Source organism: Xiphophorus maculatus, chromosome 17, assembly GCF_002775205.1.
Source record: "Xiphophorus maculatus strain JP 163 A chromosome 17, X_maculatus-5.0-male, whole genome shotgun sequence".
NCBI lineage: Eukaryota > Metazoa > Chordata > Actinopteri > Cyprinodontiformes > Poeciliidae > Xiphophorus > Xiphophorus maculatus.
The window spans coordinates 14,605,498-14,621,286 of record NC_036459.1 but is presented as its reverse complement, the minus strand read 5'-3'; the positions used below and the strand labels follow the sequence as shown (position 1 = coordinate 14,621,286).

Below are 15,789 nucleotides of genomic sequence, written 5' to 3'. Positions count from 1 at the left end.
CCTCACCAGTTACAGTGGAGACTCCTAAATGGCCTAGGCCAAGGCTAGTTCATAACAAATACAGCAAAGACCTGACTATGTTTTCTACACTTGTAAAACCAGTTTGAAGCCACATCAGTACATCACTTAAACAGTAAATGTTTTCTGAATTTCTGTGTCCCACCACATTTCAGAGAGATTAGTTAAGGTTTTTCCAAAACGTTTTCTCAAGATTTTGTACGATTTTGTTTGAAGCTTTGACTTCTCTCTTTACTTTATATATCTTTACTTTGATATGTAAAAAGTGTTCAAAGCACATTTACTTTTCCCCTTGATGACATGATGAGAGTCATAAGCTATTTTATATCAGGTGTAGTAGAGGCATCGTCATGCTAACTGTGTAGCTTCCTTTGACTTGAACACCTCACTAATTCTGACAAAATATACATTTGAGTTTTCTCCATACAGTAAAGGCATCCACACTGAAGAGTGTTGTTGTCGAGATGATCTGGGAATGCTTAGTTTGGTGCGCTACCTGAGCATATAAAGCCCAGCTGGTGTTTGGTAGCTAGTGACCGGTCAGGTCACCATCCAAGATCTTGGTGTGTCTCTGCAATGGTAAATAAAAGTTCAGGTAGATGGTCTGATGGTCAAAATAAACATTTAGTGCCAAGTTAAAACCAAATTCTTCGTACTAGACTGTGCACCAAGATCTGGCTGAAGTTGTTCACAAAGCAGCTCTGTCCAACACCTTCTCTATGCCGCCCGACTCCGCTATGCACGGTTATACCATTGTCCACCAGTATCAGTTAAGTGATGCCAGTCCCTTTTGGGTTTTTTTTAGAACCACTTCACTGGGGTTTCAAAGTTGGGCTGAAAACGTCAGAAGACTATTGACTGGCTAGGAAGTGGAGTCACTGGTTACTTCACAAGAACGGCTCTCTTACAATCTGACCTGCCAATTTTAAAAACTAACAGCGGCGACAGAGACTGACAAGAAACCATAGATGGAGCAAAATGTTCGACATAGCTTCCATGTTGTTCCTTTGTTTCGTTATGTCATGTCTGTGTCGCATACAGATTATGTTGTGCTACTTTTCGGACTCTGGGGCCACCCAACTATATGATGACTTCACCCTCTAGGGCTGTTACTCAATTCTAATGGAAAACCACCCAAAGTGTGTTGAGTTGAACAGAGATGATCCACTTTGTGGTAGTACTGCACAAGGATTTTGTGTAAACATGTTATGTTTTGCCATTGTAAATTGTTGCTAGGTTTGGTACTGAAACTGGTTTGGTGGAAAATACCGACTGCCAATAATTGCAAGGGAAGAGCAATCTAAGTTTTGGTCAGCTAAGATAAGAAGATGTGCGTATTAAATGAACTCAAGCTAGAATTTGCTCTCAACATTTTTTTGCTACCATCCTGTTCCCGCAATTGTTGCTGCACGGCATTGGTGTGTATGTAATGACGGCATTTTAAAGCGCACAGGACTCTGTTTATCCTGGCATATGTCCCCCGTCGCACCCTTTCCAGTGTCCAACCCATCCTCGCCATACATGTGTGATGCTAGCAGCTGGTGGGCTTCTATAAATAGTCTTGGTCGGCATGCTTTGGAAAGACGAAATGTTGCCTCGTGAATTCTTTCTTTACAGCATCTTTATCGTGTATCTTCCATTTACTGGCGTTCCCACAGTTCCTCGGTGGCTTACATTACTGCTCCCAGGGCTATAATCACTGCACCTCAATGGTGCCGATCTCCCTCCCACTTTGGAAGGAAATTTGTAGCATAATTTGAAGGACACAGATAGTTTTCAGTGTTTCGCTGCGGAAGGAGAGGGTATAAATATGAATTAAAGAGTAAATGGCAGTTGTACGGAGCTCTGTGGTTGCGCGTATTTCTGCACGCTGGTAACAGATTGTGTCAGGACCTACTTTGTTACACAGCAGTGTGACGATGCTGGGCTAATGTTTGACTTGGCACTGAGCAGGTATGCGCCCCTATGTGTGTGTGGAAGATCAAGCCATCGGGGCGGACTGTTATTTCCTAAATCACGACTGTGTACACAGCGTAATGGACTCAACGCAGGAAGTGTGTCTTAAAGAGGGACAGGTGATGGATCTCTGGCGGCAAGTGGGATAATGGAGCAGTCCCAGACGCTTTGGGAAGAGACAGGTGTAGAGTAGTCTGTCTGTTAGCACGTTGTGTTAAATGAGCACCTAGACTCCACCACATTACGGCGGCTCAATCCATCACGACTGCTGGATAATTTTGTGGTCTTGGTGAGTGATCGGGTAGTATGTGTCACAAAGGTTCTACTTATTTGTAGTAGCTAGTTCTCCTGGCATTTGCTGATGTGAGTTATTCGATTAGAGTTGACCTTGCGGGTGAATTAGCTGTTAGCCGGAGCTGATTGACTGACCTGTCCACACTCGGCTTCTGCAAACCGAGCGTCTGGCCGCGAGCGAGTTTTTAGTAGTTTTGAGGAATGATGTCATTTGTAATAGTGACAGGGCAGCTGTGGTTGAGCATCAGCACGAAGCTTTTACCCTTAAAGCTCAGCCACGACCACATGCACACATTCACACACACATTTCACATCTATATGACTGCAAAGCCGTGCAATCGGACCCTTTTAACAGTGTAGCTTCAACGGTATTATCCCCCCTCTGTGGGGTTTCATCTGGCCTCACCAGCTGTCCTCAGCTGTATGTCACCCAAACTGAGATCTCTCCAATGTATAACCTTCTCGTTCTCTCCAAAGGCACCAGAACTTGGAAAATGTGTTGCAATATTAGTATGCAAAAACAAATATATTAGTTGGGCAATATTAAAGTTTTCCCCACAAATTATTAGCTGGATGTAGGTGTAGTTTCAGATTGATGTGAATGTAGGTGAAAGTTACATTTTTGTTTCTCTTGACTAGGAAAAGGTTTTTCTCACATCTACTGGGTCCCCTCATGTTGCTGGTGGCAAACTCTTAGACTGATTCTGACTTTAACATTTTCCATTTTTGTGAGACACAAATGTGGATTGCCTGACTAATAATGTCCTGCTAACAGATTTTTCCCAATCCTTCTTTACGCTAATTCTCAACTGTGTTAATTGATCTTCATCGTTCTTTTCTACGCATGTTGAACATGTATTGTGTGGGAAAAAATGCATGGAAGAGTAAAATTAAGGTCTCGTCAGTCTTAAACTCACTTGGTCTTGTCAATAATTGATTTGTTTTTCTTGGACAAGTGAAATCCATTAGACAAGTCTTGTTTCGCCCCATAAAATGACCCACCTATTTACAAACAGCAATTTTCCTAAATATTTCCAAAATATTATAATATAGAGTTGTATGTTTAAGAAAATGACAAAATACAGCCTCCACATCATATGGAGTCAGAAAGAGAACAAATTTCAAAATACATTTTTTATTTTGAAGGACCTGACTGACACAATTATGTATTTTCCTGATAAAGCAACATTTGCATATTAATCTTCCTCTGAGCTGTCAGGGGCCAATAAAAATATTTATTCCCTCTGTTTATTATTCCTGGCTCATAAGTCGGCCAACAGAGCTCATCGGATTTCAAAACAAGCAGGACATAGTTGTTTTTCATCTATTAAACTGGGAACGTTGGGGGGGGATTTTAACCCATAAACCAAACTTGTCATCCGTGGAACCGGACAGAACCAATCAACAATTGAGCATGATGGCAGCAAAAACATAGAACCCCACAATTTAACAGCTGCAATCACTTTAACCGAGGACACAAGTGCAACTATTCAAAACTGCCTTTTATGATATTTTTGCCAGAACAAATTATTTATAATATAGCTGGATTTTGCCACGTTTTGATGTCAATAACTCGTCTAAACACAAGAAGCGCGTCACAAGAACGCACACACTAAAGCTTTTGTTGTTATAGCTACAGGAGCAGATTTGTTTATGATCTCTGTTTTTAGAATGCCTGCTGGCGGTGACTCATGCTTCATCACACTTAAAAAGTGGCTCTAGAGACTGTTGTTTCTCCCCACGGGGGATGAATCTTTTAGGCTAACGTGAAAACAAAACATACACTAGAAAAAGTATCACCTTAGAATTAAAATAAATCATTTGATCTAACTGCGATGGATTGGCGACCTGTCCAGGTTATACCCCACCTCTCGCCCAATGACCCCGTGACCCTGTCAGGATAAACAGGTATAGACAGTGGATGGATGGAACTTGATTTGAATCTGTTTATCTGTGACTTAAAAGCAAAAGTTGTTCCTATTGCAGGTAAAATATTGGAGTGTGGTAACAGTTGACGGAGGGCCAACTCTGTTTCACAGCATCCTCCATATACACACAAAATACTTCATAGAATGATGGAAAATTCTTGCTTTGACTCTGGAAACTAGGCCAAGCTTACTCACAAGTATTGTCGTATTTTCCCGACTATAGAGCGCACCTCACTATAAACCGCACACACAACGTTTTTTTTTTTTAAACTGGAAAACGTACATATATAAGCCGCACCGGGCTACAAGCCACTGGTATATCTGCCGCTCTCGGTTTTTCATATAAATCTGCTATTAAAGACGCAGCCCTCCATCTCCAACGCTCAACCATAAATTTGTTCACACTGAGCTTACCTAGCTGCATCATATGAACTTCTTCGTGTGGTTTCCATGATGAGGGGGTATGAGTTTGGGGGTATGAGCTGTGGTGTGTTTGGGCGCCACCCTCTGATTAAGAATATTATGGTTTTTCCCAATGCTTACTAACAACTTGGTCACGAAAATCTTTCCTGTAGGTGGAAGTAAAAATATACTAGGAAGTATGAATTAAACTTAAACAACCGTGTGCTAGGAATTCACGTATCAGCAGTGAGAACTACTCAGATGAGGTTATGTGATAGTTAGATATGCTCCTCCGATCCAATCATTTGTGTTTAAGAGCTGGCGTCGTATGGAAAAACCTCTCAGCTGACCTGTACCGCAACAGATTTATCTGAAAAGTTAAAGTATTGTCTCTAACTTGCCCAATGTCTGTTTCTTCCAGATGGCCTCCATACAGTCAGAGCCATGTGCACGCTGCGCGTCACCATCATCACCGACGACATGCTTACCAACAGCATCACGGTGCGCCTGGAGAACATGTCGCAGGAGCGCTTCCTGTCTCCCCTCCTCAGCCTCTTCCTGGAAGGAGTGGCGGCCGTTCTGTCCACCAAGCGGGAGGCCGTGTTCGTGTTCAACATCCAGAACGACACCGACGTGCAGGGCTCCATCCTGAACGTCACCTTCTCGGCGCTGCAGCCGGGAGGCACGCCTGGTAAAGGGACGTTCTTCCCCTCCGAGGACCTCCAGGAGCAGATCTACCTGAACAGGACGCTGCTGAGGCTGATTTCTTCTCAGGAGGTAGCCCGCAAGTGAAAGCTGGGTGCACAATGTCGAAAAGAGGTGCACGATGTTGACGTAACTCCGGTGTTGTCCTCCCTCCAGGTGTTGCCGTTCGATGACAACATCTGTCTGCGGGAGCCCTGCGAGAACTACATGAAGTGCGTCTCGGTGCTGAAGTTTGACAGCTCGCCGCCGTTCATCGCCTCCAACACGGTTCTTTTCCGACCCATCCATCCCATCAACGGGCTCCGGTGCCGCTGCCCGGTGGGCTTCACCGGGGACTACTGCGAAACCGAGGTCGACCTTTGCTACTCGGGGCCGTGCAAGAACAATGGAAGGTGCCGCAGCCGAGAGGGCGGGTACACCTGCGAGTGCCTGGAAGACTTCACAGGTAAGCGACGATTCGGATTTGCCAACTTGGTGTAATCGTTCGCTAATCCAGTTAATTTCTCTCCTGACATTGGTTTACATGTGTTCAGCAGAGCAGCCAAACTGCTCTGACTAGTTTTTGAGGCTAATGTTGAAACGTGTTTGACCCCACTGCAGAAAAGAAAAACAATGTTTTGTAATCCTGAATGTATAGCCACCTGCACACATCCAATACAGAAGATTTATCACTGTCAAAAGGTGTGTGGAATGCTAAGATCTTGTATCAAATAACGTTTAGCCAAAGGACCAAAACCACTTTAACCCTGACATACAAGTTTGGTAGTGAAGGATTTTTAAGCTCTTTTTTTTTGTCTTATTTGACACTAATGGCAAGTCAAAGCAGTCAGTAGGTTAGAATTTCATTGACTGTTAAAAGTGTTAAAATTAAAAGAAAGAAAATATTTTCTGATAAATTCCCATAAAGGTTTAAAACATTAATTTTGACTCATAATTTGAGATGTCCACAGATAAAATTGTCTGGTTTTAGTCAAAAGGGGGGGTGTGGGGGGGGGGGCAAATAATTATTAGTTTAATTAATCAGAAAGTAGGTCAGGCTGCCATCAGTTGGAGTCACTCTAACATTCGGCATAATGAGGTGGATGAATCTTTTGTGGCACAGATGGAGCAGCTGCATAGCTTAACATGAGATTAAAAATTGTTAGTTTGTGTTTATTGTTATGTCTAATTTTTCTACATGTAGACAAAAACAGTGTATAAAGCACGGTTGGATTTTAGGATAGCTTTTTTAGAAGAAATTGTGAAACTGCACTTGGTTAAAACTTGCTGTTTGCGTTTAATGATCACACAAAGAGAACGTTAATGTTTGTTATATTTAAGCTAAAGGCTGGTGTGATAAAAAAGAATCCCAACCGGAATTCATTTGGTTGCTGGGATTGATTCTGACTCAACCCAGAGTTCATGTGGCAGAAGTTGTGGAAGGCTTGGACGGGTCCATTCTTCCCACTAGAAACACTTAGTGAAATATTTCCTGGTGTCGGTGATCTTCCTGCTGTACTTCCCTCTCGTACATTCGATACCTGGTCCTCTCCGCGCCGCCGTCTCCCCCTAATAGAGCTGTGGCGGCCTCCGACAGTCCTCATGCCTCATCTTCGTCCATCTCTTTCCAACGCTCTGCCTCCTCCTCTTCTTTCTCTTCCTCATATCTGATGCAATTATCTGATTATACCTGCCTTTGTCACTCACAGGGCTTTTTCGCCTGCCTCTCCCATGCCATCTTGTCCACTCATCCTCCATATTTCCCTTTTCTACATCTCCCCTCTTTGAAGGTCACAGTTCAACTCTGGATAGTCGGGGCCATCAGGGCCCATTATGGGCCTGATGACAGCAGCGGCAGGAGTTGATCTGTTCTCCTTGGGTTTCCTACATTACGGGGAAACGGATCCTTATAATTCCCCCCTTTCGGAAAAAAGGATTATGTTGAGGATAGAAGGGCCATTAGCTGGTTCCAAGCTGTGATGTGATGGGGGTCTATATGGGGTGGGGAGATCATGTCTGGATGATGGCAGGTGGACGCACCACACAGAGGAGTATACCAGAGGATTTTTCTGTCAGGAATTTACATTAATAGGTCCAGGAAGCTGGGCTCAGTTTGCCGATTTTGAGTTGAGCTACCTTAGTGTGTTCATTAAAGAGGAATTTCCAATGGGAGGACTGACAATTTGAAAATCTCTTATAACAGATTTGATCATTCCCACACTTTTATCTGCACCGACTGAATCAATCTGTTTAGCTGGGAAGTGAGTCATGCCAGGCTGCGCACAACATTTTTACAGACGAGTTAAAAAGAAGCGCTCCAAAAACACAAAATGTTACCAAGTATTTTATTTGTACAGTTTCTACTGCAAATATCTTAGTACACTTGAAATAAGACAAAACAAACTTACAAATAACTTTTCAACAGAATGTAGGAAGTTGTTTTAGGTCAATAATTCCTTAATATTGATTTAAAAAAGGAAGTTCTAGTTCCACTGGCAGATTATTTCACTTAACATTTTGTGTTTTTGCAGTGATGTTGTTTTATAACTCAACTTTGCTTTGAACTTTTTCCCTGACCTGTCTGACTGTATTATTTTTTTTAGCAAACTTTGCAGAACATCTGGATTTATGTTGAGATTAAATTATACACAAGTTGGCCCCAAAAGGGGATGGAATACACTTACTACCACACTTTTTTGATTGCCATTAATTACTAAAAGCGAAAGTAAAAAAAAAATTAAGTTCTGCATCATTTTCCTTCAGCTACTCAACGACACACTCCCAAAATGTTAAGAACCATTTTGGACTGAAAACACAAAAAACAAATCTGTCTAGAGCCGCAAAAAAATTTTTAAAGCCTTATATGAGGCTTATAACGAAGGCAACACAGGCTTTAAGTGTCTATATTAGCTATATTAGCCTACCATCAAAATGACTAAAAATGACTTTTCAGCAGTTGAAACGGTTTAATCCGTTCTTAACACGTCGTGACCTGTTTTTCCGAGCCACATTTAAAGGCAACACGAACGTGCTGGGTTTACACCTGTGCAGGTGACCTGCTGCCGAACAAATCTGTGCAGAGCTGCACTGATTCAAATTATTAGAATTATGGCAGCAAACTAGCAAAAGGTAAAGAACTTTGCACAGTTTCCCCCCCAAACTAACCGATTGAGTTGCGTAATGCTGTTGGATGCAGGTAATGTTAGCTAAATGGTGTCTAGCTAATGCCAATACAGCACGTTGAGCTTGTTGACAGGTACAGGCTACTGATGTTGCCTTCTATGTCCAAAAGTGGGTAGTACAAACTCATATTTTTGCAAGGCGCTGCAGCAGCTACATAAGCTTCTCTCAATAAGACTTTTTTTTTTTTTTTTTTAGAATTGAATTCCAGACCGATTACACTAGTCTGGATTTAAGTCTAGGGTGTACAGAATGCTTCAAAGAAAGTCTAAACTAACGATAATCTAATAAGACAACATGGCCATTAATCATCTGCCATTACACTGCACGTTATCTCAAAAGAGCTCACAGAAGCGATATATAAACGCCGCCTCACTGAAGTCTGCTTTTTCCTTTTAGGCGAGCATTGTGAGGTGAATGCGTCGTCAGGCCGCTGTGTTCCCGGTGTTTGTAAGAACGGTGGGAAATGCGTCAACCGGCTTGCTGGAGGTTTCATGTGCGAGTGTCCACCCGGGGAGTTCGAGAGGCCTTACTGTGAAATGACCACCCGCAGCTTCCCCGGCCAGTCGTTCGTGACGTTCAGGGGTCTCCGGCAAAGGTTCCACTTCACCGTTTCCTTCATGTATGTACCTTTTTTTCACTATGTTGTTGCATGATTATATTAAGTAATTTTTTCTTTGTTTGACAAGCAGTTTTTCAGGTTTTGTTTCTAAGCAATAATCATTTTCCTGTGTGCAACTTAATTGGAAAATACGCAAAATTGCGAGACACATTAAAAAGGGCAACTAAAGTTTATTTCTAAAACTCAAGTTCAGTGGTATTAAAAATATTTTTAAAATAAAAATAAGCAAAAATATTTTTTTAGTGTATTTATTTATTTATTATTTTTACATCCTCAACAACAAAGTAAACATGGAATATTTTTTATGAAAGAAACAAAGAAGTCTGTCTTCTGTTGAAAATGGATCTGTAATTCATGTTTGATTAGAAAAGCATGGCCTGCCATAACTCCACCTTTGCTGGTCGGTTAAATTTAGTCATTTTTGAGTTGAATTCTGACGGCAACAAATAATCCAATGGCAGTTCTAGTTCAACAGTTTAACGGTGTCTACATACCTAAATGCAGATTTTTTTTAAAGATTGTGTTATCAAATGTATTCTTTCTGGATCCAGAAACAGCTAATGAGTGTTGCTTGGGCTGCTAACTGTAGTTAAATAAGCTAACATTAGCTTGGTAGCCACAAACGGCCTAGTTAGTTTGTTTCTTTCAATTAATTACAACTGAAATATGTAAAACTCCATATAAAGATAGAGAGATGCTATAAAAAGCAGTCTTTATCTGGAATCTTCAACATGTAAAGTCGATTAAGAGCCTTTTGTTTGCTAAATAGCTTGATATGCTAGTTAGCATAGCTACGGTTGGGTGAAATATAATTGTTATAAAACTTCCTCTTTATTAACCAATGAAATTCTAATTCTAATTTCAACAGAATGCAGACCTGTTTAAGCAGTTGTGTAGTAAATACTCATATAAAGAGTTCAATGAGCTCAAGTATAGCTTGGGCAGGCCCGGACGTGTACACGCTTATCCATTGTAGCGAGACACACCACATCTGAATTTGCAACTTAATGAGGTTTGTTTCTCACACTCTCCACAAACCTGAAACTGCTGGAGGACAAAAAGCAGCTGGTTGCGCAAGTTTTCTTATTCTCTCACAGTAAATATGAAGAGGTAAATTATAACCCCCTGCGTTTTGTTGCCACTGATAATAAAGGCGAGACCGATATTTTGAATTCATCGACAGGGTGAGGGCTAGGAAAGGTTTACCGTGTGGTGAAAACAGGAAAGGCTGTGTGATGTGTTTCCTTATCAGTGCTTGGCTACAGCCATCCTGACTTCCTGCCCTCCTGGACTCGCTGGCATCTGTTGTCTGACTCCGCTGCCCTCACCTTCCACTCCACACCTCAGCTTCGCCTCTGAACTCTGTACCAGCCTAAAACACACGAGTGCCCGGATGGTACAACTCGTGAATCTTTTAAGGCGCGGAAATGGTTTCATCAATGAGCAACAAATCCTTTGTATACTTTCCTTGGCAAGAGGACCTTTCCTCAGGAGCTCTTTTTTTATCATAAAGCCATCTTTAAGGTCTTAAGTCTCACAGTCCCAGTCTGTTTGACTTGGAAATGGTACCGATAGTTATACAGGAAGCTTAAATTTGGAGATAAAGCAAAAATTCAGACAGGTCACAAGTACAGACATACCAATCAAAAGTCTCTCAGTTTTGCATCAATACTGGTTCTGATTTCAGATACTGAAAGTGAGCTCTTGTTTCTGTGGCGTTGAAAAGTTTCCAATTCTATATATATATATTTCCAAAATTTCTTTGCTGAACGCTCAAATTAAAGTTGATGATAATGTATTGGAAATGGTTCGCCCCTTTGCAGACATAAACCCATCTGTGAGCCTGAGCAGTCGTTTTTTGTTACTTTATAAAAATATAAAATAGACATTTGACATGGTCCTTTTAACTTTACGGTGGAAATTAGCATATTTTTAATATTATCAACAGCACCTTTTATTCCCTAAGATAAAATAATTTTCCAAAAGTTTGCAGACATTTCCAAAGCCAACTTGTTCAATGACAATTTGACAAATTTTCCCCCTTGCCAGGTTCAAGCAGATGGCACAATTTTATACCCGAATCTGCAAAAATGCAAAATGGCAAATGTAAGGTCCTTTGAAACTGCCCCTCACAACTTTTGTGCTTCCTCTGACAACGTATATAAAACACCCAGCTGACACTGAAAGTGATTAACTTTGAAAGCATGCCCTAGTTCAGCTCTTATGCAGAGCGTATTCACTAATCTGTTGAGTTTACAACCAACCAATCAAGCGGAACATTATCCGATGACTTGTTAGTGCATCTCTGAAACTTTTAGTTGTGACTTTTGCCAAATATCTAAGACTCGCTCTTTTTGCAGGTTTGCTACCAGAGAAAGAAATGCTCTGCTTCTCTACAACGGCAGGTTCAATGAAAAACACGACTTCATCGCCCTGGAGATCATCGACGAACAGATTCATCTTACCTTCTCCGGAGGTCAGGCTTTCATTTTACTGTGTATCTTCCGAACTGTTTATGTGTTTTTCTGCCACATTAACTCAGGTATGAATACTCATAATCTAAACGGACTCTCATAAATAAATACTAGCATTGTGTGCTTGCTTTTGATTAACGTTTACAGCTTTGACAGAGTGAATGGGTGAAGCCAAGCTCTCATTGAAGTGCAGTCAAACATACGCCCAGAGTCATTGTTAATGTCGGTAACTGTTGAACTGCAGATCAAACACGCTGGCTTTGTACCGGCAACTGTTGTTTTCCCATTCGGGCCGCTTTCCCATGGCACCGTACGGAGGAGGAATCCAGTCTAATATGATTATCTTGGGTTGCAGCCGGTTTGGGAGACGGGCCAAGTCCTTGTGCCCTACTTCAAAACCATGAAACGACTGAACGCTAGGCGCATGAATCATCAGATGTAGAACTAATAATTACGTGTCACCTTTTAGACAGAGAAATATGAAGGTAGATTGTCGATTTCTTTAGATGACGAGATCATTCCTGTTTAGTCATACATACAAAAACATGGAGATACATTGTGTTTCCATGGTGTTTGCTAATTTGTAGCTGGATTGATTGCCGTGTACAAGTTGCTTCTGCCCTTGGCAAACAAAAGTACACCTTGCCTGGACTTTTGTCTTTCTTGTGTTGCATGATGAGTCTTGTGTGCAAATTAATTGTTAACGCTGGGAGAAAATAAGAACTAATTATGAGGTTAAGCTCTTTTAGTCTGAAACTTTCTCACCTCAACTGAAAGATTCAGGATAAAGAAACAAGTACACCCAGCCCTACCTACCAACGTTGGGTGTAAAGCGTCGCCTCCTGATTCTGGGGAGAAGAAAAGTACATAAAGGTTTATGAATCATCTTTTTATTTAGTTTTTTATTGATCACCCAGGTGAAACAAAAACCACGGTGTCTCCCTACATCCCCGGCGGAGTCAGCGACGGCCAATGGCACTCTGTCCAGCTCCATTACTACAACAAGGTAAAGAATGTTATCAGCTGCTCCTCCTCCATTTCCTTCTCCTCTTCCCCTCCTTCCTCTTTAAGTTTGAATGGGTTGATTAAGATATCCTTTGAAGCGCTTCAATCACATCCTAACTAGGTGTTGTTAGCAACGCTAACATTCCACAAAATAAGGAATATAGAAGTAACAGAGTCGGATCTTTCCGAGGGGCTCAGCCCATACCGCTGAGAGGAACTGTGCTGTAAATTAGCGAGTGTGGGAGTGGAGGGTGTGAAAAGTGGGCTCTCTTTGAAGCTACCGAAGCAGCTGACCTTGACTGCGGAGATAATCTTAACGGTGCGGGTTTGATTTGTGACATCTCCACCGCAAACTCCCGCTGTGGATGCCAGCGCAGGAGGCCCCGGCGCCCTCGGCTTCAAAGGTCAAACGCTCGCTAATTGTGCTCGAGTTGAGATCTGCTCGACTTCATGTAATACCAGTGGATCATTGTCACAGATTTAATCACAGGACATCTGATTAGGTGTATTCAGAGTTTGGAAGTTGGGTTTTAAGATGTTCCCACGATGGTCTTCTTGCTTCTTGATCAGAAAATAGGCTGTGATCATTCTGCAAGCTGTCTCGTATGTCCTTTGGTATTATGTTCTTCGAGTTTAGACGGTATTCGTTTACAGCAAACTTCCACAACCCACAGGCATTAAACGTTAAACCGTGAAGGGCAATAAGATAAGTGTCGCCTTTGAAGAGGACACAACCTATTGTGTGGCGCCTGGCTGTTTGCTCTACAGTTGTTGGAACAAGATTTTTCAATTATGACCATTTTAGACAACCCCAGTGCATTCTATCCCACGTAGCTCTAGAAATAGATGGGATTAGTTGTTTTACAAGGCCTGGCTAATGTGTCGATACCTCTTGAACTTTTTCACATTTGACCCCAACTCCAAAGTTAGAAGCATTTCTACTAGGTCAATTAAATGACACATCAGCAGCCTGTGTCAAATCCTATGACATTTGCTAAAGCCCCTCAAACATTCATGGCTTAAAAATACTTTACAATTGTAATTTCTGTTGTTTAATTACGTTTCTGAAGAGGATCTACTGGCCTGACGAAGTGTGGTGAGCATTTACTTTCAGCTCCCCCTTACTCTGAACTTTGTGCATATTTCTACAGTTAGAGATGCTAGGCCCTTGTGCTCTGCCTCTACCGGCTATTCACATCTAGACTCCTAAACTTGTGACAACATGACTTAAACTCCAACCATTCCTAGTAGCGCTGGCTAGATGTTTTTTTTGTCAACCTTCCTTTACCTTGCACAATATAAATTGGCCAAATTAAATTAAAAGGAAGCACAAAATATAGATTCCAAATAATAAGATTAAATCAGCTCCACAGGTCACTACGGAAAACCCAGATAGCATTAGCAGTTAGCATTAGCACCATAATAAAAGGGATTGTTCACTGGATCTATGACGCATGTTTAGAAATGAAAGAAATGGCTCAAGTGAGATGAGTTCAGATATTTTCACATCAGTTTGGAGAAAAACTCAAAATCAAGTGGCGAGTGCCACAGCAACACTGTGCATAACGTCACTCTGTACTTTATAAGAACATAAATCAGGTGGAACCAAGCTTGATTCTGGAGCCTGAAAATAAAATTTTGTTTTGTTTTTCTTTGTGCAGAAACTAACTGGTTTCTTCCGAGGCGCTGCTGGATATAAACGCATCCCACAGTTTGTGTTTATAAAACACATTTTAAACAATTTCTCCCACCTTCACCTTGATTTTGTTGACCTGCAACTCAAGATCCCTGCTTATATTAGCTTTTGCATAACATTTCATTGGCGTCCCTGCACTTTTCGAACTTGTTGGGAAACCCCTATCAGGTACACCATTGTGTTTCAGTGACACCCATGGTTCCAACCTACTACAGGGACGACTCGTGTTCTTGTCGTAGCACTATCACGTTTCACAAGCTGTTCACCTCTTTCTCTTGTCCAGTCCGTACTACGCTGTCCTGACAGAGAAGAATTCATCAAAGCTGATGAATCGGGTTGCTGTTTGTCACGACGTTAACTGCAGGGTCACCACTGTAGCTCATGTTTGAGGTGCGTTTGTCTTTCTTGTGAGCTTCTGCAGAGTGTACAGATGCCACAGAGCAGGTGGAGTCTGTTGTCTAAACTTGCAATAGTGCTCCTGCAAAGATGATTTGCAGGATACAGTCTGTTGGCTCTGAAATCTTCTGTTTTGTTTGCCCACTGCGGCGTTGAGAGTTTGCTAGCGCGTCACCCTTGGAAACGAGAGATTGATTGCTGCTTCAATCCAGTTCTGTTTACTTTGCTTTTCTTATTTATTTAGCTCCGCTGATCCTGTAGGCTACCGTGTTTTTTTGTTGGGTTTTTTTTGCCACCCTGACGTGCAGACGCAGGACGCGCACACACGGAAACACACATTTGTTTTATGCCGGCGTTGCGGTGTCTTGAGCTGGTGAAGCAGTGGGTGGGTGGGTGTATACCACCAGTGATTTGTAGACCCGGTGCCAAATTCCGTTAAACCAGCCCAAGGCTGGATGTGGCGCTGACACGGGGGGTCAGATTTTCTTTGTCAGCTGAACGATCAGAAGTCAGAATTGACTCGTGGTAATTTAATCCAGTCGCCGGGGGGGAGATTAGTGAAAATGTATCTGGCAGAAAGCAGCGACATTCTCACAATAGATTAGGCCTGTTGACATGTGAATGTTGGACATGAATGAATTCCATGTTTCTTACTCACTCATACAGACTTTTATCTGAAGGTAGCATTGCTTACATAGCCCAGAGTGACAAAACTAAAGATGATATGATGTCATCCTGCTTCATACTAAATTCTTACAGCAGGGGCGTCGGAGCCATTTTTATTTTGGACCGGAGCAACATCATGAACGTTCTTGAGGGCTGGTTGTGCCAGAATGCATTGATAAAATCCGTTAACAAATTGTAGAAATGTTAATAAATAGCTGTCTCTGAATTCAATAAGTACTTCTTAAAATTAAATAATATTGAACGTTTTTTCACGTTGATCAGTCCCTACAGGATTTCATGATTGTTTTGGGGGATTTTTGGCAATCAACATGACTGATTTTTTAGTATTTGTGACTTTTTGCTACTCGCTGTATCGGTCATGGTCTATAACTTGACACCAGTTAAGGCTGAGGCAGCAGTGTTGTCGAAGTGAAAAATAATGCAGGTGGGAGTTAGTCACTTAAACCT

General features: G+C 41.8%; 1 protein-coding gene across 4 annotated transcripts in view; it reads left to right on the top strand.

Moving 5' to 3' along the window:
• Positions 1-15,789, top strand: part of celsr1 (cadherin EGF LAG seven-pass G-type receptor 1) — an 85,823-nt gene that overhangs the window by 32,691 nt on the left and 37,343 nt on the right. For all 4 annotated transcript variants that reach the window (XM_023350668.1, XM_023350667.1, XM_023350665.1 and 1 more), the window contains exons 2-6: positions 5,020-5,375; positions 5,460-5,748; positions 8,862-9,084; positions 11,445-11,560; positions 12,476-12,564. In XM_023350668.1, the coding sequence (XP_023206436.1) occupies positions 5,020-5,375; positions 5,460-5,748; positions 8,862-9,084; positions 11,445-11,560; positions 12,476-12,564 (1,073 nt within the window). The remainder of the gene's footprint in view (positions 1-5,019; positions 5,376-5,459; positions 5,749-8,861; positions 9,085-11,444; positions 11,561-12,475; positions 12,565-15,789) is intronic.